General features: G+C 40.7%; 1 protein-coding gene across 3 annotated transcripts in view; it reads left to right on the forward strand.

The window, feature by feature from the left end:
* Positions 1–24,118, forward strand: part of PPM1A (protein phosphatase, Mg2+/Mn2+ dependent 1A) — a 35,331-nt gene that overhangs the window by 6,759 nt on the left and 4,454 nt on the right. For 2 of the 3 annotated variants that reach the window (XM_081914159.1, XM_081914160.1), the window contains exons 2-4: positions 13,582–14,435; positions 15,420–15,537; positions 22,219–22,327. In XM_081914159.1, the coding sequence (XP_081770285.1) occupies positions 13,602–14,435; positions 15,420–15,537; positions 22,219–22,327 (1,061 nt within the window). In that variant the 5' untranslated portion in view covers positions 13,582–13,601. Of the gene's footprint in view, positions 1–13,581; positions 14,436–15,419; positions 15,538–19,573; positions 20,051–22,218; positions 22,328–24,118 lie in introns of those variants that run through there. The other variant, XM_081914161.1, reaches the window with a different exon arrangement.

The raw sequence follows: 24,118 nt of genomic DNA on the forward strand, positions 1-24,118 counted from the left end.
AGACATCTCATATTTCTGTTTCTGGAATACTAAATTAAGCAAGACAGTATAACACTGATAACTTAAGTAGCACATTTGTGAAAAGCAGGTGGATCCCACTGCCTTTGTTCTTTTCGGTAATTGGTGCTTGCTTTTGAATGTCAGTAAGCTTTTGTCTCTATTTCAAGTCTACATAGAGTATCTGGAGCTGCTTCTCCTTTAGGTGACGTGATATCTAGGAGCTGTGTCTGAATGATATGGCGGTGTGGCTTATCATGTGGGTCTTGGAATCCAATGTTGTGGTGAAGACTCAATGATTAGTCCTATCTATATGGTTGCATCATCCCATTCATGTGGGATCACTTCATGGGAAAGTAGCTAACCACATTGCTACATCTAAAGGGCACCTGAGCATCCCAAGGTAATCAGTAGCTGTAGCTTTAACCCAGACATAAGAGAAGACTTGCCAGCTTGAGCCCTGCTTCACCCAGAAAGGATTTCCCTGACCCCTTAAAGCAGTCAATCAGAAATATCACTTGAACGTTGATTGCAAACTAGGGACACATCCTCCATCTTTGGTCTTTGCCTTTAATGCTGATCTTTCTTCCTCCCCACATCTCCCCATTTATTCCTCCTGATCCCTTGAGCCTATACTTTGCTTTGCATCCGAATTTCTACAAAGGCTAGTATTCAAAAGAAACTCTGGAAATGAAATGCGGTGTCAAATATGACCAGATAAAAGTTTCTTTGGAACAGATAACTCTCTAGTTTAATAAACGTTGAACAAAAGTACCTCCTTGTGTTTATAAGATCAGTTTGAAATTGAAATGTTGTCTAAATAAAAAGGTAGTATAAATTAAAATAAATTTGAGTATCTTGTCAGCACCTACAATTTAGTTAAATATCAAATATCAACATTGGAGGTTTTAAAGCAGAGATTGGATGGCCATCTGTCATGGATGCTTTAGTTGAGGTTCTTGCTCTGCACTGGGTTGGATTGGGTAAGGGTCCCTTCCATCTCTACAATTCTGCGAGTCTATGAAACTTTCCTCAGTTGGATAAGATTGAGCCAAGCTAGGTAAAGTAATATATTACTTCTTTATCTCCTTTATGTTTGCTTTGCAAAACTCAGCAAATGTGTTTTCATGCTTTTACATAAGCAGCTTTGGCTTTCATCCAAGTATTGCTGCACATATTTTAACTGTTACACATGTGAGAAGTTGCACTGACTTAAGTACACAAAAGACTGGTATTATATGCCTTTCTGGATCAATAACTATAAAACACAGTGATTCACATTTATATCAGAATGTTATATTTGTTTCAAGGTGACCCCCCCAAAAAACCTACTAGACTAGAAAACTGAACTCTCCAACAGAAGACACGATTTGTTTATATCATGACAAGTAATGTGATGTCAGCATTTTGTTTAAAAATGTCTTAACATAGATTAATATCTTATTGGATGAACTAGCTGCTCTAAACTCCAATGTAGGGATGGGGAACCTATAGCCCTCCAGATGTTAAAGGTACCCCTGACCGTACGGGCCAGTCGTGTCCGACTCTAGGGTTGCGCGCCCATCTCACTCAAGAGGCCGGGGGCCAGCACCGTCCGGAGACACTTCCGGGTCACGTGGCCAGCGTGACGAAGCTCCTCTGGCGAGCCAGCACCAGCGCAGCACACGGAAACGCCATTTACCTTCCTGCTATAAAGCGGTACCTATTTATCTACTTGCACTTAGGGGTGCTTTCGAACTGCTAGGTGGGCAGGAGCTGGGACCGAAAGACGGGAGTTCACCCCGCCGCGGGGATTCTAACCACCGACCATGCGATCGGCAAGTCCTAGGCTCTGTGGTTTAACCCACAGCGGCACCCACGTCCCAACATCCCTCCAGATGTATCTAGCCAGTAATTCCCACCATCTTCTGATGATTGACCAAGTTGGCTGGGACTAAATGGAGTTGGGAGTCCAAGTACATCTGGAAGGTTTCTCACTCCTGCTGTAGTGAAAGCAGTGTTAGAAACTGAAGTAGGAAAGCTAGGAGCTAAATGGCACCTTAAACTTAGGTTATGGGCCCAACTACGGAATGTCTATGCGGTTTTTTTAATAACAGGAATGCAAAGCTGAAAATGAATGAACTGCAACTAAATATTATGTTCATTTTTCACATGGTCTTGTCCTTTCCCTGCCCACCCCCCTAATATTCTTAACAGGGTCTCTTCTCCAGGCTTCAAAGAGTAGCTTGAAGTAGGGAGGCAGAAAAAGGTCCTTCTTTACTTCTACTCTGTAGTTTAAATCCAAAATCCTAGGCGCAGTACTGCGCCCGGAGCTCAGAAATTGCTCATGCTAATGAAATTCCCTGTCGCAAAATGTGCCTAGAACAGGCATCCCCAAACTCATCCCTCCAGATGTTTTGGGACTACAACTCCCATCATCCCTAGCTAACAGGACCAGTGGTCAGGGATGATGGGAGTGAAAGTCCCAAAACGTCTGGAGGGCCAAGTTTCCTATGCCTGGCCTAGAACAATGGGAGTTTTGAACACTGAGTGAAAGATAACATTTTACCTTGCTTCATTGCTCTTGTTAAATTGAACCACCACCACCTTACATACATAGTAAAAATAAGTGTTAATAGATGCAGACCACTTCAGGCTAATCTAGTAGCACTTCTTATATTGTCTGAAATTTGGAAACTTTAACAATGGAACTTTCTCTACCCAGTATTATGGCCACCAGAGCTACACAAAAAGCTGTTGCTGAGAATCAAGAAACTTTGTCAGTAACACGAGAGGGTGTGGGCTAGCCAGGAGGGGAGAGTTGACAGAAATTATGTCCCAATTTTGCATGAAAGGACATGGAAGGCACCTTTGGATCCAACCCATTATATGTAAGTCAAATACAGTGGTACCTCTGAAATGGTACCTAAGAAGTACTTAATTTGTTCCGGAGGTCTGTTCTTAACCTGAAACTGTTCTTAACCTGAAGCACCACTTTAGCTAATGGGGCCTCCTGCTGCCACCGCACTGCCAGAGCACGATTTTTGTTCTCATCCTGAAGCAAAGTTCTTAACCCGAGGTACTGTTTCTGGGTTAGCGGAGTCTGTAACCTGAAGCATCTGTAACCTGAGGTACCACTGTATGAAGTTTATGTGTTTGGCAGCATATTCTACAGCAGATCTATTAACCATGAAAATGCTGATAGAAAAATGTGACCACTATACCTATATATATTGGATTCATTGACTAGGAAAAAGACTTGATACTATTGAAACCTGGACATTACAGTGGCCATTACAAAATTGCAGAATTGATATCAGATGCAACCAGCTACTACAAGAAATAGCAGACAAGGCAGCAACTTATCATCTCCATATAAATACTAATCCAGTACATTTGAAAAGAGGCATAAGACAAGGAGATAACTTATGACCTCAGCTAATTTACGCTTGCCTTGAAAGATGTGTTTTAAAAGCTTTATTGGCCAGAAAGGGGAATTAATGTTAACGGAGGATCTACGATATGTTGATACAGTCATAATAGCTAAAATAAATCCTGGAAGAACTAAACCAGAGGTTCCCAAACTTATTTGGCCTACCACCCCCCTTTCAGGAAGAAACAACAACTTAGCGCCCCCTTGGGTTCAGTCCGATCTGCCCTCTGCCCCAGGGGCGGGACCGGTGCCCACTAAATTAACTAAACTAAATTAAGAATTAAAAAGGTAAGACTGAAGATGAATTTAGCTAAGACAAGTTAGAGAAACAGCAGGTTGAAGATTATGCTTAGGACAAAAAACAATAATAGAAGTCTGAAGTTAAAAGGCACATCTGCAGGACATGTGCTGAAAGATTGCTCAGGCTGATGGAACAGAGGAGTGCTACTGTGCAGACCATACAATTTAAAAAAAATCTAGGTGATGGCCACCCATGCAGTGGGTGAACAATCTAAAATTGACAGCAGGCCTTATGATGCAGATAGCAAAAAACAGAATGTTGAAGAGAACTTGAAGAAGTGTATATCCAAACTTGAAGAAGCGTATATCCAGAAGAGAAGGCCTTCTTCACTTGTTTATCCTTGGTATCTGCATCTACACATTTAAATTCTATTCCTTTGCTAGGTGCCCTGGTGGGAGTAGGTATGTTATTTCATGATTCAAGTCCCTTCTATTTGTAAGCAAAGGGGGAAAGGGGCTGCCGTTAGGAAAGCATGCAGGACTCTGTAAGGGGTATTAGAACATGATAATGTCAGGGCAAGAAGCACCATTCTTCCATTCTAAGAGGCAGGAAACCACCAGAACTTTGGGAAGAATACATTAAGTTCCCCCTATCCTAAGGTGAATGGCTTGGATTTACCATGCTTGAGGTAGGAAGAAAACATTGGAGCCCTTGCTTTTTAAAAATCTATAGAGCATCAGGACATGTTTCCCAACACAGACTGTCGGTCAGTCAATCAATTAATTTCTACCATCCCCACCCCTGGAGGCTAGGGAGGCTACTTAACTACTCACTAAATTTCTATGCCACCCTTCATCTGAGGATCACAGAGTGGTTTACAATTTAAAAATGCATTTTTGCCTAGTGCCTAAATATACGTAATGAAAATGCCAAGCAAGCCTCCCTGGGGAGAGGCTTCCACAAGCAGGGAGCCACAGCAAAAAAGGCCGGCTCTCATGTTGCCACCCTCATGACCTCGTGAAGGAGGGCCTCAGATGATGATCACAGTGTCCAGGTTGGTTCAAATGGGAAGAGTCAGTCTTTGAGGTATTGTGGTCCTCAGCCATTTAAGGCTTTATAGGTCAAAACCAGTACTCTGAATTGGGCCCAGAAACTAATTGTCAGCCAACGTAATTGGGCCAGAATTGATGTTATATGCTCAACTTGACTTTCCCTGGTGAGCAGCTTGGCCACTGAATTTTGCACCACCTAGTTTCCAAACCATCATTAGAGGCAGCCCCACGTATAACACATTGCAGTAATCTAACCTAGAGGTTACTAGAGCATAGATGATAGAAGTTAGGCTTCCCCTGTCCAGATAGGGGTGCAGTTGGGCCACCAGTTGAAGCTGATGGAAGGCACTCCATGCCACCAAGGCCACCTGAGCCTCAAGCCTTCAGGGGCTACAAACATGACTACCACATACACAGAATATATGTTTGCTTCAGATAGTCAACTGACATTTGAGTTTCCAGAACTTACTAGCTAGTTCAGAATCTAACTTTTGCCACTTTATTGGCCACTTATCTAGGTGTTTGTTATACAGTGGTGCCCCGCAAGACGAATGCCTCGCTAAACGAAAAACCCGCAAGACGAAAGGGTTTTCCGATTTTTTAGCGGCTTCGCAAGACGAATTTCCCTATGGGCTTGCTTCGCAAGACGAAAGCCCATAGGGAAATCTCCGGGGACAGCGGGGAAGCGCAGCGTGCCTTCTCCTCTGTTCCCAGACCTGTCCTAAGGCTTGCGGTGGGAGGTCCGGGAACAGAGGACAAGAAGCGAAGGGCTTCTCCTCTGTTCCCGGGGCTTGCGGTGGGAGGAGGGTTTTTCCTCCCCACCACCAACATTCAGAACAGCATTCTGAATGTTGGCGGTGGGGAGGAAAGCCCTCCTCCCACCGCAAGCCTTCAGGACAGGTCCGGGAACAGAGGGGAAGGCGCGCAGCGCTTCCAGGACCTCTTCTGAAGGCTGGCGGGGGGCAAAAGTCTTTGTCCCCCCTGCCTGCCTTCCCGGGGGCTTTTAAATCGCCCCGGGACAGCGGAGAATTCATCCGCTGTCCCGGGGCGATTTTAAAATGCTGGCGGGCGGCAGCGCTGCCGCCCGCCAGCATTTTAAGATCGCCCCGGACAGCGGAGAAGTCTCCGCTGTCCCGGGGGCTTTTAAAATGCTGGGGGACGGCAGCAAAGCGTTCGCTGCCGCCTGCCAGCATTTTAAGATCGCCCCGGGACAGCGGAGAAGTCTCCGCTGTCCCGGGAAGGCAGGCGGGGGGGGAAGCAAAGACTTTCGCCCCCCGCCGGCCTTCAGAAGAGGTCGGGGGACAAACTGTCCCCGGACCTGGTCTGAAGGCGGTTTCCATAGGAACGCATTGATTGATTTTCAATGCATTCCTATGGGAAACCGTGCTTCGCAAGACGAAAAACTCGCAAGACGAAAAGACTTGCGGAACGAATTAATTTCGTCTTGCGAGGCACCACTGTATACTTACACTTTTGCACTTGAACAAAGTTGTTAAGACATCCTGTTGATCTTGTACTGTGATGACATTGACAATCTATTCCTACGCTTTCCTGTCTTAGTATGCTTTTAGAGGGCTATATTTATTCTTTTGATGTTGGGTGCCTCCAGAAAGCATGCATGCAGTCATTGCTATACCCTTTATAACAATTTGTCATCACTTCACTTTATAGCATGGTGTGCAACACTGAAAATATTTGGGTCTCTGTTATATACATTTCAATACCATTGGTAGTACTTGTTGGGTACTTTATCCATCATGAGAGTGCTAATAAATTAGCAAAACATAGTTATTTTTCTGTATTCAAGAGGCCTGCTCTCTGGAATAATTTCTGGAGATTTGTGTATGAGTCGAAATGCTGAGCGCTGACATCATTAGCACTACATTAAAAGAGCATGTGAACTGTTGTCATAAACAAACAGATGTTAACTTTGGAAACGTTATGTGGTTTGTCATGGGGAAAACATGGTTTCTGAAAACACACACTGCTACTTTTGAAAGCTTTTCCCACTGCTGTATATCCAGAAAGTATTTCTCATTCATGTCCTGTACCCACTTGTTTGGCGTTTACCCAGAAATAAGCAGTAAATTGTTTTGGAAGGGTACATGTGCACTTTCTTGTGAAGAACTTGGTGTACGCTTCTTAGCTGAAAGGCAACTGCTGGGAAAGTCAGTATTATTCTGATATGTGAAACAGGAGTTCTTTGATCTGAGAACATAGACCCAAAGCACTTAGTCCACCTTGCTACTACAACAGTAGAATGGGATGCATTTTCATGACAATACTAATGATAATTAGAGGTGATGCACTTTAATATATCATTTCTATTTGGTCAAGTTGAGCAGGAACTATAGGTGACTTGTGGATAGTATGATAAGTTTGACTTACTCTATCCTTGCAAATCACCTTGGCAAAAAAGTTACTAGTCTGCACATAAAAGATTAGCCCACCTCCCTACACAGGTCAAACATTCCTTGCCATTAAAGTTCTTGCTTAATGACTAATTTTGTGAAAGCAGTTTTAACTTTACTGCCTACTTATATAAAATACTAAAGTAATGAATATCATTATATACAGATACAAACAATCAATCAATCCGTATAAACACTCTGAGATCATCACATAATTTTCTTGCAACATGTATCAAGATAAGTTTATAAACCCTTTTGAGTCTTAAAAATATTGAATAACTCCATTGTTCACATCATCCCTTCTGAACCTTGCCTCTCTTTTCCGTTCCTTTGCTATCTTCCCCACAATAAATATTTTTAATGAAAGCTCCCTAAGGCAAGCAATCTGTCTGCAAACCCCCATATACTCTGGTACTATTCCACATATACTCGAAATATTAAGAGTAATATGGTGGTTGCCTATGGGCAGGCAGTAGGCAACAGTCATAGTTTAGCCGTGGGTGGTTCACCTCGTGGCCCAAGGTCCACATGCAGCCCTCAAGGCCTTTTTGATGGCCCTCAACAACATTTGGCCCCCAGCCCCTGTGCTGTTATTTCAAAGCCTTGTGGGTAAGTGAGGTTCTGGGCTTTGAGAAGGAGGCATGGAAGCTTTGACAGGGTCCTAGAGTCCTCCTACCTCTCCAAAGCCTAGTTAGCACTTTTCCAGCTTTTGGAAGGAGGTTGGAGGGCTCTTAAGAACCTGCCAGAGCCTTGCACATCATTCCCAAAGAACGGCATTTCAATTACCGTATCTACACTTCGGAAGGCAGCATGAGGGCTTGGGGGGGGGACGTCAGATTTCAGCCTACCCCCCAAAAAAAACCAAGTTGTGTGCAGCCTCCAGGTTCCATGCCAAAGTACTCTTGCAACCACTTGGTTTGAAAAGTTGGGCCGCGCTGGTTTAGCTGGTGATAGAACGTTCATACTAACTTACATGCAGAATAACTGACCCCAATATATAACAAAACATGATAGTAGGGGGATCACTACTATACAATATATTAGATACACAAAGTTCAAAAACCTATGATAAAATATGAAAAAAATATTGTTGAAGGTAAAAAGCAATATACTGTGGAGACAATATGTATAGTGCCTGAGAGTGGTTCTGCTCCTTGAGGTCCCTACTGCTCTCTGTTCATCCTCAACCAGCACAGAAAAGTAGCAAATACTGAGCACAGTGGGCCAAATTTGGGTTGGGACTCTGGCATGGGGATGTAGTGGGGCTTTAACTCTATGCACCTTGATGTGGCTTTAATCAGGATTGGTATTTGCTGTTTGCTTTGTAAAGAAATGATCCATTGGAGTGAATGTTGGGACCATGTTGGATTACATTGTGACGTAGTAAGGGGCAAAAGATAAAAGTCTCTCTTACACTCCCCCAGCAAGGCTTTATATCTGGATCAACCCCCTGCTTGTTGGGGGGGGGGGGAGAGAATCCATTGAAACGAATAGGAGCCTATTTCTCAGTGCAAATTGTAGTGAGGGGCTTATGTGTGAATTGAATAGATGGTATGTGTGAAAGAGAATGAATGGGTGTGCTTGCATGTGAGCATGACTTGATGGAATGGGGTGTGTGGCTGCGGAGTGGCACTCCCTTTCATCACTGGTATGTGGCCCCTGACACATTTTATGCCTGAACGGATGCAGCCGTCCCAGGAGGAAAGATTCCCTAGCCTTGTGTTAAGTGGAACAGGTCCTCTGCTCACACAAACAAATACTCCTCAATGTTCCACTTCATTTGCTGCTTCTTGGTTTGTGGGAAATCATAGTTTTCTGTTAAATCTGAACAGCAAGGTGTGGTTTGTTTGCCCTGCAGACCAGGTCAGATTCTTGTTTACACACTTCGTTTGCATGGCAAGTGTAAATCATATTTGGTTATTCAAGTATTTTTGGCCCCAAGACTGGAGAATAGCCACCCTGAGGAGTGCAGCAACTAACTCATCTCCTGTAAACTAGAAACATTTATTGAAGTGTTAGAGAAAATCCTGCAAATAAATAAATCTCTAGATGACATTCTTTTCTGGAACACCATACCAGATCAGATGGAAGCCCCGCTTTCATAAAATATATGCGGTGGACTTGGTTGTACTTGTGTCTCCTGGAAACAAGTGAATTGTGCCATTGTGTTGACCATTTATGTGTTTGCCTCATGTTTCCACTTGAACCTCATGTGAGTACAGTGTGTAACCCATAGGAGAAACTAGGACATGTAAGTGATTTGGGGCAGAGGAGCAGAGCAGATTCACCCAAGAATTGCAGGGTGCCTGTTGCAAAATGAGGAGTGTGTGGGCTTGTGTATGCACAGACCTGACTTTCTCCCTGAGTCTTGCAGGTCTGTGAAGCACAAGGCCTTCATTCTTGAATAACCCCATGATGATATAAAAAGAGACTGCCAGGTATTCATTCATGTATTATTTGACCTGCATCCCAGCCCTTATATTTAGAGGAATTGCATTCATATGATAACCACTTTAGACTTTTGGGAAGGATGCGAACGGCAATGCAATGACAGTTTCAACATATTTGTTTCGCTAAAAGACAGATAAATATATTAGCTAATAAGGGATTGAGGCATATTTTTAAAAGATTTCCCTTTGTGTTCTGTGGTTATATGAATGTTTATATGGTTTCTTTCAAGTATTCATTGCTCTTCTCATATTTTGGTAATGCTTAAAACTTTTCTAAGGTAGGTGATAATTCAACTGAGACTGTTCACAGCTCATGTTCCTGGCTATTATGATATACAAGATCTAGTTATGGAGCTATGTTTCAATCTTGGGTATGAGAAAGAGTTGATATGAGGGAATACTGAATGATTGCTTTGCTTGAAAGTTGCAGTCTTGTCTCTGGACAGTGAAGTGCTAGGCTTGGTGGCTTGTGCATCTCCAAAAGTCTGCAATTTCTGGTTCTTTATCAGTCTTGTCTAGGCTTGGTTCTTAGGGATTAAAATATGTTTGCTGACTCCTTAAAAAGGAGAGGGGTATAAAAGAAAGGGGTCTTGATAAGAACCTATCAAACATCGTTTACCCAGCCAGATGTGTTCGGTAGAATTATTATTATTATTATTATTAATTCTTCAACAGTCTGTGAGCAATTACATACTTTTTTGCTCCACATTCAGAATAGATAAATTCAGCTCTTAAGAGTCATATGTATTTCCCTGGTATTATATATTCATTATTCAGAATAGTTACATCCTGCTTTATAGCCCTGAGAAGCTCTCCAAAGCTGCTTACAAAAGATTCTTCAAATAGAATCACTCTGAGATCTAATGCAGGAATAATAATAAAAAAGACACATGAAACAGCATATTCAGGCAGCATTTCCTGCTCTTGTACTTGTTCTTTCCCCTGCCTAAACCTGTTGTCCCCAGAGATTTCTGCTTCATCTCTCTCTTCTATTTCCTGTTCTTCCATCTTTATGACAATAGTGTCCCTTAATTACCCTCACTGTGCTACAGCCAGTGTTTCCTGTTGCAATAAAGGCTTTACATACACAGCTGGTTAGCCACTGTGAGAATAGGATGCTGGACTAGACAGGCCTTTGCTCTGCTCCAGCAGGGCTCTTCTATGTTCTCATCCCCAAACCCAGGTCTGTGGCCAGTTATTCCCCTGGTTATTACCTCTGTTCAGCAAGCAGGGTTACTTCCTAATTATGTAGACAACTCGCCTGAAATCTATATAGAATAGTTAAATCCGAAGATCATTCATATTCCACTGTGTGGGAGACCATGTCATGCCAGGCATGCACAACATATGATCCTAAGGCTGAATGCAACGTACAGTGGTGCCTCGCAAGATGAAATTAATTCGTTCCGCGAGTCTTTTCGTCTTGCGAGTTTTTCGTCTTGCGAAGCACGGTTTCCCATAGGAATACATTAAAAATCAATTAATGCGTTCCTATGGAAACCGCCTTCAGACCAGGTCCGGGGACAGTCTGTCCCCTGACCTCTTCTGAAGGCCGGCGGGGGGCGAAAGTCTTTGCTCCCCCCCCCGCCTGCCTTCCCGGGAGAGCGGAGAAACGCAGAGCTGCCTTCAAAAGCCGTCCGGGGGCTTTTAAATCGCCCCGGGAAGGCAGGCAGGGGGGACAAAGACTTTTGCCCCCCGCCCGCCTTCGGAAGAGGTCCTGGACCTCTTCTGAAGGCTGGCGGGGGGCAAAAGTCTTTGCTCCCCCCCACCTGCCTTCAAAAGCCGTCCGGAGGCTTTTAAATCGCCCTGGGACAGTCTTGGGGCGATTTAAAAGCCCCCGGGAAGGCAGGCAGGGGGGGACAAAGACTTTTGCCCCCCGCCCGCCTCTTCCGAAGGCGGGCGGGGGGCAAAAGTCTTTGTCCCCACTGCCTGCCTTCCCGGGGCAGCCTCCGGACGGCTTTTGAAGGCAGGCGGTGGAAGCAAAGACTTTTGCCCCCCGCCCGCCTTCAGAAGAGGTCCAGGACCTCTTCTGAAGGCGGGCGGGGGGCAAAAGTCTTTGCTCCCCCCCGCCTGCCTTCAAAAGCCATCCGGGATAGCGGGAAGCGCTTCCCTGCTATCCCGGACTGCTTTTAAAATGCTGGCGGTGGGGAGCAAAGCCTTCTTGCGAAGCAAGCCCATAGGGAAATTCGTTTTGCGAAGCGCCTCCAAAACGGAAAACCCTTTCGTCTAGCGGGTTTTTCGTCTTGCGAGGCGTTCGTCTTGCGGGGCACCACTGTACTGTATATTGTGACTTTGCAGATGTTTGGCGGCCTGGTTGATTGAATATTTGATGCATTGCATTCAGGTTTTTTCCTGAGGGGAGAGCTACAGATTTTGCCATCTTGTACGAAACTCTTACTTTTCTAAAAGATGTGAACTTTACTCAGAATATTTTAGAGGCTTCAAAGCAATCCAGTACAGTTGTTAGTTGAAATTGTATGCACATCCCCATTTGCAGATGACAGAAACATAGTTGGATATTTTTATTTCACTATAGCACTTTAGGGTGTTGTATATAATGTGGAATTTGTATGATTGCTTAAAGATTTCTTTATGTGTTAAGCATAAGATACATTCTTTTTTAAATAGATGTAAGATTTCTTTGGAAAACCTTCAATAACTATTCATCTTCAGTACCTATGGCATGAATACAGATTTTTTTTCTTTCTAAAATGGGTTCAGGTAGAATAAACAATGAGAATCTGTGAAGAAAAACATCACTTAAAGATGTATGATATACTGGAAGAGTGTGCCATTACCATTTACCTGTTGTGATTAGTACAAGCTGTGCTCTTTCAAACAAAACCCACAAAAACCTAAAAATTAATGATGCTAAGCAGATGCAAGTATGATTTACAGTCTTCTATCACAACTATGTCCATAGCCCAGTTCAGTCAATTTTGTCCTCTTATTTTCCCATCGGAGCACATCAGTTGTTGATGTAGCAGTACAAATTAGGCAGGAATAACCAGCTGCACAAATAGAAGATGAGGGATACCTGGCTGACTTGTGAAAAGGATCTAGGGGTTCTTAGTAACCCACAAGTTCAACATGAGTCAACAGTGTGAAGCAGCAGCAATAAAAGCTAATTTTGTTCTAGGTTGCATCAACAGAAAGTATAGTGTCCAGATAAGGGGGGTAACAGTACCACTCTGTTCTGCCTTGTCCCAGTTCCAGGTGCCACAGTTTAAGAAGGATATTGACAAGCAGCCTTGAAATCTACTCACTGAAAGATAAGATAAAATTATTTATGTAGATTTCCCAGTATTTATAGATTAGTTTTACCATAGATGGGCAATAAATGGATTTATTCATTTATATAGGGGTCTTATAGCATGCTTTTCATAAAAAATCACAGAACAGGGCAAAATGTAACAGTCTTGAAACCAGTAAATTGATTTTGGTCCAGTATAGTCACCATCACCACTACACACACACACACACACACACACACACACACACAAAACCACAAACACACGCTCTTTGTTTTCCAGTTGGGGATGTTCCATTCCAGGTAGCTTCCAGGACGGTTACTGGCCAAGTGCATGACAAGATGGATCTAGTTAAATCTGGGTTTGGTGTGTTGGTATACAAATGGGTGACTGAAAATATTACTGTACAGTGCAACCAAGAATCCACTGAGCTTTGTTTATTTCTTAAGAGTCTGAGCTGTGGTTTGATTTATTTACACTTACTGCAGATGTTTTGATAAAAGCCACATTAATAAAGCGCAAGCCATTCTCTTGCATAGTAACAATTTAAATATTTATAATAATACACAAACTATTCCCAAGAGTGAAGTTCACAAAGCCACAAGCTGAACAGTTCAGCTCCCCGTTAATTAAACATATTCTGTCTGTTTTGTACAGTAAGCACTGCAGTTCAGGTTCGTGTTTTCTTTAAGCAACATGTTCAGCATATGATTAAACTGCTAACTGTCTTAAAAATAGCTTAACAGCAGATCTTTTTGTCTCTGCAGATCTTAAAGGACAAGACATCATGGGAGCATTTTTAGATAAGCCAAAGATGGAGAAGCACAATGCCCAAGGGCAGGGCAATGGACTACGTTATGGGCTAAGTAGCATGCAAGGTTGGCGAGTTGAGATGGAGGATGCGCATACAGCTGTAATTGGCTTACCAAATGGACTTGACGGGTGGTCTTTTTTTGCTGTGTATGATGGACACGCTGGATCCCAAGTTGCCAAATACTGCTGCGAGCATTTATTAGATCACATCACAAGCAATCATGATTTTAAAGGCCGTGGAGCTTCGCCATCCGTGGAGAGTGTAAAGACAGGAATCAGAACAGGTTTTCTGCAGATTGATGAACAAATGAGGCTACTTTCTGAGAAGAAGCATGGTGCGGACAGAAGCGGGTCAACAGCTGTGGGAGTCCTCATTTCTCCTCAGCACACTTATTTTATCAACTGTGGAGATTCTAGAGGATTACTTTGTAGAAACAGAAAGGTTTATTTCTTTACGCAAGATCACAAACCAAATAATCCACTGGAGAAGGAACGTATACAGAATGCAGGTGGTTCAGTCATGATTCAGCGTGTGAATGGCTCCCTCGCTGTGTCTAGAGCACTTGGAGACTTTGATTACAAATGTGTCCATGGGAAAGGCCCTACAGAGCAGCTTGTCTCACCTGAGCCCGAAGTTTATGAAATTGAGAGATCAGAAGATGATGATCAGTTCATCATACTGGCCTGTGATGGCATCTGGGATGTTATGGGAAATGAAGAGCTGTGTGAATTTGTCAGATCAAGGCTTGAAGTCACTGATGACCTTGAAAGAGTTTGCAATGAGATAGTCGACACCTGCTTGTATAAGGTAGCCAGAAGTTTTATGTGGGATATATTGAAATGTGTATAATTAGTTGTAGTGTTGGCAAACGATGGATACAGCTGGTGTTGAAAGTGGTACCTTGTCATTCACAATTTTAGCTGGCGTTTGACTCTCTGGGACCAATATTGAACACACATGCTTAAATCTAACTTGCTTTGCTACTAGGTTGCTGGATTTTGTATGTAGGGAAGAGACTGTAGCTCATTGGCAGTTAACATGTTGCCATCCAAAGGTCCAAGGTTCAATCCTCAGCATCTCCAGGTACGGCTGGAAAAGACTCCTGTCTGAAAACCTGGAAAGCTGCTGCCAGTCAGTGTGAACAATACTAGGCGAGATGGACCAGTCATCTGATGATATAAAACAGCTTTCCACATTCTTTGGAGAAAAACATGTGCATTGGTAAATTATTTTAAGCTAATGATCTCACATAGCCAAATTGGACATCAACTCTAACTTTACTTACTAATTTTTCTCCACCACCACACTTTTCTTAAAATTAGTATCATGGAGGTTTGGTGGGAGCAGGTCAAAAGAAAGATACATGCAACAGCTGTTGTATCTAGTTTAGGCCAATTTTGTAGCTTAGCTAAACTACCCATTCCTCTTTTGTTTCCTTAACCTTCACTTTCATAAAAAGTATGCAAGAAGTTGGAGGCTATGCCTTTAATATTATCACTCAGTGTGCTTTGTTGTGTTACTAGTATTGCAGTTGCAATCTGTATTTTGCCAAAAGGGGAGCCAGAATAACTCATGTAAGCTTTGAACAAAGTGACTTTGTTGAACAAGAGTTATAGAAGCAAATGGATACTTGCTTACGTTCAGTGCTGGAGTGATTAATTGGTGAAAGTTAGGATTACTAGCATTTTCTTGTATTAATGTAAAGAACGTTGTCAGACTTGTGTGAATATTATGCTGCAAAATAGAACTTCATCAAACTCTTTTTCTTTTTCTCCACCCCTCCCACTTCAGGGAAGCCGAGACAACATGAGTGTGATATTGATCTGTTTCCCAAATGCACCAAAGGTATTACCAGAGGCAGTGAAGAGAGAAGCAGAGCTGGACAAGTTCCTGGAAACCAGAGTAGAAGGTGGCTCTTTTAAAAAAAAATAAGTAATTTTATTTCTAAACAAATGCCCAACAGCTAATTCCTAAGCATCTATAAGCATTTTCTTAAATTCTTAAGTGCCATTCAGCATTACACCTCACAAAAAGGTACTTTTCTTGCCTTTTTGGATATGTGTAGTACGTCCTGTCAAAATAGGTGTCCTTGACAATTCTTCTTACACTGCAGAAAGATTTGAGTATAACATTTATTTTGCCAGCAATAATTCTAGACTGTAAGCAATTTTTGATCCTGGTTGCTGAGAAGACAGCCATCATAATATGATCAAATTTAAATTAATAGTTTATTAATATCTGTTATGCTTGTGTAATAGTAAATTTGAAATCAGTACTGTCATAGATAATTTAATCTGGTATTTTGCATTTCATATAATTTTGTGCCAAATGGTTCAAAACTGGTTCTGGTTCAAAGTATGAGTTTGAAAGGTGTTCCACACTGTATTATAGTGCCTTTGAACATGTGCAGTGCAATCCTGTGCATGTTTCCTTAGATGTTCCAGTATGTTCAACAGGACTTAGTAGGTATGTATTGAAACTATAAGTTGTAATATATGTTTATTTCCAAAATAAAGAAACCATTTTATTGTGAATGTTGAGTTAAGTAAAACTTAGATTTTAAAAAACTGAATTTGCTGAGTGCCTGTGGCAAAAAAGTGACCAATAAATTTGATTATGGTGGTGGTAATAATAATAATAATAATAATAATAATAATAATAATAATAATAATAATAATATAGTGTAATGGACCTAAACATAAGGTGATTACACCTTAAAGGCTCTGAAGTCATAAGTCCCATGCACTAACATGAAATATTTTTACGCCTGCCATTTTAATGAATGAGTTTAAAAAAATCTCTTGCACTTTATTTTTTTATTCTGTAGACGCTTAACTGTCCTGAACATAAATGTTGTTTATTTAATATTTTGTCATCTTGAATTGATTCAATGGCTTGTTTACTGAGAGTTGGTGTCATGTAGTACCTAAGAGACTGAGCTACATATTAGGAAGTCTCTGATTCAATCTCATTTTGGCCATGAACTTACTACTCTTGACCCCTTTTCCCTTCCATTTTAACTAGAGGGATCATAATATTGAATGATATTATGGGGTGGTTGTAAGAAATACAGCAAGATTATGAATGTGAAGCACTTTGAACTCTTGAAAGTTTTATTCAAATGCTCAGTAGTGGTAGTGATGCAATTCTTATTTTGCTCCTATTACAGCACATTCTCTTTACACTGGGAGAATTGCAGTTAGTGGCCGCTGATATTCATGCTTTGGAGTCACTTTCCATAAATGTTACAAATTGTGGCATATGTAGTATTCAGAAGGTAACTGGGGGCAAGGAATGTTACGTTTGTAATGACCTAGTAAGATGCCCATCAATATCTAATAGATTAAATGAGAAGAGGCATCAGAAAATAATAGTTGTGTTTTCTTGTTTGTCCACACTTTTTCATCCTTGGGAACCAAAGCAAAGTGTGGCAAAACTGCACCAGAATTTTGCAAAAAAAAAAAGCTTGTTCTACTGCAGCTCTTTGCCCCTCCTGAAAAGTTGCTTAGGAAGGTTTGGGCATCCAAGCAGTATTTGATAGATAGGAGGAGGTACAGCAAGAAAGGAAAATCATCTGTCCTCATCTATATAAGTGTGGAAGCACTTTGTATGCATAAGCTTATTTTGATATCATCCCATATGACTGAAACCATTTCACTGATGAGTATGTGTGTGTAACAAAATCCATGTTCATAAATGAAACTTGACCTTACAGTTCTTTCTTTGTGTAAGTGGAATTAGCTCGACTTTTAATTTGTGAATAGATGCCATAGCTGCGATCCAAAGGGCACTGTGAATAAACCTCAGCATTTTGAAGATTTTCTGTTTAGTCCTCTTGAATTGCTCTTTGAATTTTCCTGAGTTCAAAAAGCAGTTTGGGGATTTGGCGCAAGAGTAGTTTTAAAGGGAGCTTGCCAGTTAATACAGCGTTGTCATTTACATTTTCTTGCATTATTTCCCTATCCTACTTTTAAAAACTGAGGTGTGTTAAAGATCAATTTAGGCATTCTTGGACCGGTTCTGAACTGGAAACTGTCAGAGTTTCAGGCATGCCTGTTTCTATTCAGTGTGCCGTGAGTGGAAGGCAACATGTCCCATTGTTCTCTGGTAATGGGTTTCCGGTATCAGTGTTGAATAAACTAACTTTGAGTCCCCTGCCAACTCTATAGTTGTATCTTTCTCTTTACCTCTTCCCCCCTGCAGCCCCTTGTACCCTCTTCCCCCAGAAAGCCTCTTTGGTAGGCTGTATCTGGAGCTGCAGTGAAAGGAATCAGCTTTCAGGCAATTCCCCCCTTCCTCAAATACTGCTGCCCTGGACACGACACAGCCTGCAAAATTTGATGGGTCCTCCAGCCCTCAAGTGAGGCTCTTGGGCGGGAGGGAATGATCCGTGGCACAAGTTTCCTTCCTCTCATACAGTTTTGGATTACAACCCAGTATCTTCTGGTTATGTGCAACATCCAACAAAGTAGTTCCGTATATGTAAGATTTTTCGATTGCACAAAAGAACTTCCCCCTACTCCTCCCTCTGTACTGACTCCCAAACTGTTTTGGAAGGTTGAGGTGAACATGCTGTGAAGGGGACGCGGGGGCTAGTTCTATTGCACAGTTCTTGCGCTAACGGAACTACTTGGTTGAATAAATTCACAGGAAAATAGAACTGACTATGTAACTGTTGAATAATACAAAATGTGCTTACTAATCTGTTACTGCAATCTCCCTAAAATGCCCTAAGTTAGTGTTTTTGAAATTTGAATTATAATTTTAAAATGGACTTGTATAATGAAGATCTGTAAGCAGGCCCATGCAAAGGGGGGGAACCTGGGTGAGAGCTAAGCTGGCCAGGGACCCCGACCAGGGACTGACTGCTTTTTTGTTTGAGTTTATAACTTTATTCTAACAAGACTTCAGCCCCAGGCCTCAGAAGAGCTCTGCACAGGCCTGTCTGTAAGCAATTTTGCACTGTACAAATCAAATTGAAATTTTAAAAATGGTAGCTGAAAACAGTATTACCATTATATGGCTACTGAAATGGTGTAAATCAAGTGAGAAGATTGGACACATTTTAATTTACAGCCCGACCAGGCTTAAGAGCTTGTACTTTTGACCCAACGTACTAGGGAAAATACTTAATTTCACCATTCAATTTTGTTTCTTTTTGCGAAGGAGCTATGTTGGTGACTAGTTTAGGAAAAAACCTATGGCAGTTATGAATTCTGCTGTCTGTTCTACTTTATTTTATATCAGTGTCAAACAATTTCAGCTGTAATTGTGTAGTAAATAATACTAATCCCACCTGCAACTTGCAATATAAACTACGTATTTGAAAATTTTATTCCAAAAAATACTTCAAGGCTTACAGACAATGAGTTGGATCTGGAGTTGCACAGAGTTCAGTTCCATACACTGTAGGAAAAAGATAGAGGTGATCTTCACCTTTCCCGCCCCCCCCCCATTGGCATTCTGGTATGCCACAAAAATAGAGTGTATGGGGCGGGGGGGGGGGGTAATTGATGGAAATTTCTTCCCACTGTCTCCCCATTGGAGTGTCCAGTTTGTTGAGTAGGAACCTCCATTGGACCCAACTCACTTCTGCAAATGAAAGGGAGCTCTTCATTTCATGGCACAGCAGGTCTGGATCCAACCCTGTGGGACTAGCCGAAATCTTCAAAACAAAAACCCTCAACTTTCCATTACTAAGATCCTTCAGCTGCTCCATCGGTGCAAGCTATTGTTAATTTTTGTGGAGCTTGCACAGATGCAGCACTTTTAAGGATTGGGCGGGGAAACTGTTTTGAAATACGTTTTGTAATAGGTGTATGTCTACTATTATAACTATTTAAATGTCTGTGTTTCAATGAATTAATTGAGTGTGATCACCTCGGTGTAGACTATATATCTTCAGTAAAACAAATGTTTCAGTATAGATATTTTCTCTCATTTAGAAGACGGAAGTAAGTAGATCTTTGGATGCAAGAACATGTTCCCACAAGTATAGAAATACAGTGTTTCTCAGACTTCTAAAACCACAGCCTCCTTTTAGATAAGAGCAGTTGAAGTCAACACTATTCATCTGTCTTTCATTAATCTTCTTGTGCTGCAGTTTGAGAAAGTGTTTTAAGTTAATGAGAAGCTACAATATGCATGGACACAAAAAGATATTGCAAGATGAAGGCCAACGGATTGGTTCCATTTGTGCCATAAATAATTTGTGGATTGTACATATATTTCTATTGAGTATAAATGTATTTTAGTGGAGAATGTATTTTAAATGTACTGTTGCTTTAGGTTATTGAACTGTGTAGTTCAGATAAATTTTAATCCCTTTATTTTTGTACAAAACATAACATAGCATTAGAATGATGTAGACTATACTAGATGTTCACAATTCACAATAAAAGAACTTGGCAAAATAAATCTGATATCTTTGCTCTTTATTCAGTTTCAGTATTAGAAGCCTTTGTCACAAATAGTTGATGGTAAAATACAGATTCTGGCCTTAGTACTTCACCTTCAAAATGTTTAGCCAAAACAAAAAGTAAAGTATTTGCTTTGAAATACTGTCCAGGATCCATAGAACTGTGCAGCTATCAATGTGATATCAAGGGAACCTGTCCCCCCTCCCCAAGCAGTCTGCTTTTGTGATGGATGTGTGGGCCTTGGAGAAGAGAATAGATGGTTTCAGTGGGTTAGTGCCAAGCCCCTTGCTTTTGCCTAAGCAGCTCTTCAGATCCTGGCCACTATTCACTAATCTTTCTTTAAAAGGGAAAAAAGAGAGAAGCATTTATAGGGAATTAAATTTGATATCTATGTACTTTGACAGCTGTCAAGATTTCCCCCCGACTATTTGCTATCGGCTACTATATATTAAGCCTACAAATTGAGCTAAAACTTGCAGGGACTGAAAGGTTACTGAAAATCTGTTTTTTGTGCTCCTATTCCACTAGCTGTGTTCTTGTGTCATATTGTCTGCATGTGGCCTGCTGTTATAAACTGAAAAAGTTAAATTTGGTAGCATAACATTCCTTATTTTATTTTTGGTGCTACATTGATACTACATGCAGTTTTGAGAAAACTGCACTTCTCATCAAGCTCATTTTACAGGTGTTTTCATGAAGTCTCAAGTGTGCTGGCCAATATACCAAACTGCTACTTTAATTAAAGCTATTGTATGCCTAATAAAGCATCCATTATAATAATAGGTGTTTACTGGATTGCAAAATGAAATCTTTGCAAGTGAAAGTTTCCAAGCTTGATCCCTCTAATGTCGTCAGTTAAATGCTATCAGGAAGCAAAGTATTTTTTTAAAATAATATTTATTAAATTTTCCATTATAAACATACAAATACAAAACAAAACAAAAACAAACAAACAAAAAACAACAAGTATAATTTCCATTCTTATTTTCTCAACCTATTTTTCCCGACTTCCTCATACCTCCCCGTTCTGTTTTCTAATTTAATTATCCTGTCAGCAAATCCATTCCCATAATTCCGAAAAATTTTCAATAAATCCATTCCTTTCCTTAATCAAGGTCTCTGAAAAAGCCACAATATTCTTAAGACCCCTGTCTATCTAACATTCATCAATCTTATAATATTTATTAAGATAGAGTAGAAAAAACCTGAGCTTGAGACCTTGAAGAGCTACTTTCAGTGAAGAATGCTGCTGGGTTAGATGGACCAGTGGTGTGACTTGTTCAAAGGCAAATATTCATATCCTAATATTGTCAGTTTTAATAGTTCTATTTTATAAATCAACAAACAACCTAAGTTGGTGGTCTAAAACACTTTTGAAAATCTGACCTATGATTTGTTACATTAATGAGATTTTAAAATCTTGGCACCTGATGTTCTCTGAATAATTCACATTATCTGTTAATTGATTTGAAGATGGATTGAGAAGTTTGAAGTGTTCAAATACTTGGTGTTCAAATACTGCTTGAAAGTAAATGATGCTGCAGCTGAAATCAGATTCTTGATTATTTCAACAATTCATACAATGGGGTTTAAGTATTGCACAAATTAGTTTGAGCATTGTTTCCCTACAGAGACTGTGCAGTTCATCTTTTGTTGTTTCACAACTCTATTTTTATTCAAGATAGTATGTTTCCTATCATGTCATTCATGTTTTCATATTTCAGTTTATAAAACTCTTAAATTGGTCTGTTGGAGTGTATCATTTTCATTTACTAAAAATGGTTGTTACATTTTTCTGTGAAATCAATTTATAACTAATTTGTTTTCTTCTCAGGCAGTATAAGCACTTAAGATCTCAGTGTTCTTTTAGAGCAAGCTCCCTTACAATGTACTACAAGAGTATCATTGATATTTTTAGATAATGATCTAATGAGATTAATATATTGTATGCTTCCAAAAGTGTTATTGTAGGAAATACATGGCAAAGATGCCAAGGTAGAACTGTTTTATCCAACCTGCTTATTTTGTTATGGTACAAGAGACACTCTAAATACAATACTCAATATGACAAAGGTTTTGAAATCTTAGTCTGTCTTATATAAAGTAAAATGTTGAAATCTTTTCAATTGCATTTGGACTGAATTTACAAAGAAAGTACTTCTGATTCCCAGAGATCATAAAGAAGCAGGGCGAAGGAGTGCCAGACTTAGTCCACGTCATGCGTACTTTACAAACAGAGAGCATCCCAAACCTTCCACCAGGGGGTGAATTGGCAAGCAAGTGAGTTTACACCTGCGTAAATCTGCTGTTGATTTAATATTCTTTAAATAAGGCCACTCTTAAAAAGGGAGGGGCACCAAAATAATTTTAAAGGGGCATTACGACTATTAGCCCCAACCTTTTCTTTCAAATTTTGAATTATATTAAACATGGGAATGAAGGCATGCGTGATACCCTGTGGCAGACTGGGGGGTGGATTCTAAAATTAAAAGTAAACCTGTGTCATACCACAGCTGAAGAAAGGTCAGGCTATTTTTAAGAGTGGCCTCATCCTTTAACTGAAGTTCTTAAATATTTACCGCTTTTAAATCTTTCTAAGTGTATGATTCTAATGGTTTAGGTATTTATGTTTATATGTTTTGTCTGGCTTAAACAAATTAGTTTTTATTTGATATGTATAATGCTGGTTTTTATGGTATTGCATTTTCACCAAGGTCATAGTTGCCGTTCTCAGATGGTAACGCATCAAAACTTCTGATACCATGCAGGCTGCACCAGTTGCCAATCTGCTTCCGGGGTCAATTCAAACACTGCTTTATGACTAAATGGTTTGGGACCAGAGTATCTTTAAGAATTGCTTCTTCTCACATGAAGCCATTGCATCCAGAAGATCATTTGATGAGACTGTGCCCTTTGTCCATCCACTGTCAGATATGTGGACACAAATGGTGGCGGTCTTTTTTGTACTGGTACTAAGGCCATGGAAGGCCTGCCTAAGGAAGTTTGCCTTTCAATAAGCAGCTATCTCTCCCAGTGGTTCTCAACCTGTGGGTCCCCAGATGTTGTTGGACTACAACTCCCATCATCCCTGAGCTCTGGCCTTGCTAACTAGGGGTGATGGGAGTTGTAGTTCAACAACATCTGGGGACCCACAGGTTGAGAAAGGCTGCGGCTTAGACACTGCTTCTCAAAATGGAGTTTAAATGCTATTGTCTGCTCCATATTGAACTGTTACAATTTTAGGTTTTTTGTAATTTGGTAGCTTTGAACCTAACCTGTTAATATTTTGAAGAAAATCAAGGAGTCTTTAATTCTTAAGTTTACTTGAATTTATCTTTTGGTAGAAAAGTGGATTAAAATATAATTAAATAAAAAGGTCTAGTATTACAACATAATCAAGGCTATAATGCCAAATCTTTCTTCATTCTGAGAATTTTAGATGTTAGGCTATTGGGCACGGAGATACAGGATATTTTGACTACAGTTGAACCAGAGATGAATTGAGGGTGTTAAATCTTGCATCTCTGTTAGGGGTTCTTTCTGTTCATCTTAGTTTGGCAGTAAAGTTCCAAACCATCTGTGGGAATTTTCTGTCTGGATGAGCCTTTAGTGAAGCCCCAGTTTTTCCTGTACTGAAGGGTATTACTGGGAATTTCATCCACATCTGTACTGGGATTCAAACCCTGGTTCAAGACATGCCCAGTTGCTTGAGCATGGGATTTTCAAGTGAAATAATTGTATTGGGGCTGCTGGGAATTCAAGCCCTACTGGGTGCAGATAACTAGTTGTGCTATGCTTTCATCCTTGGCCCTCTCATTCTGCTGACATTCTCTGGTACTTGATTAATTCTTTTAAAATAAATGTTGCTTTCCTTATTTGGGATTTTGGTAAGTAGTTCCAGTAGTTTGGTTCAATTTGCTGTAGTGTTTGTTTTGTTTCGCTGTGCTTGCCCTACCTAGTTTGGTCTGCCGATAGTCAACTGGCTACTACTAAAATGGTTAAGCTGCTGCTTTTATCTATTTCTGTATAATGATGTGTGTTCTGTTATGAGTGTTGGCGGTCTTATGGAAT

Source organism: Podarcis melisellensis, assembly GCF_964234715.1.
Source record: "Podarcis melisellensis genome assembly, chromosome: 1".
Lineage (NCBI taxonomy): Eukaryota > Metazoa > Chordata > Lepidosauria > Squamata > Lacertidae > Podarcis > Podarcis melisellensis.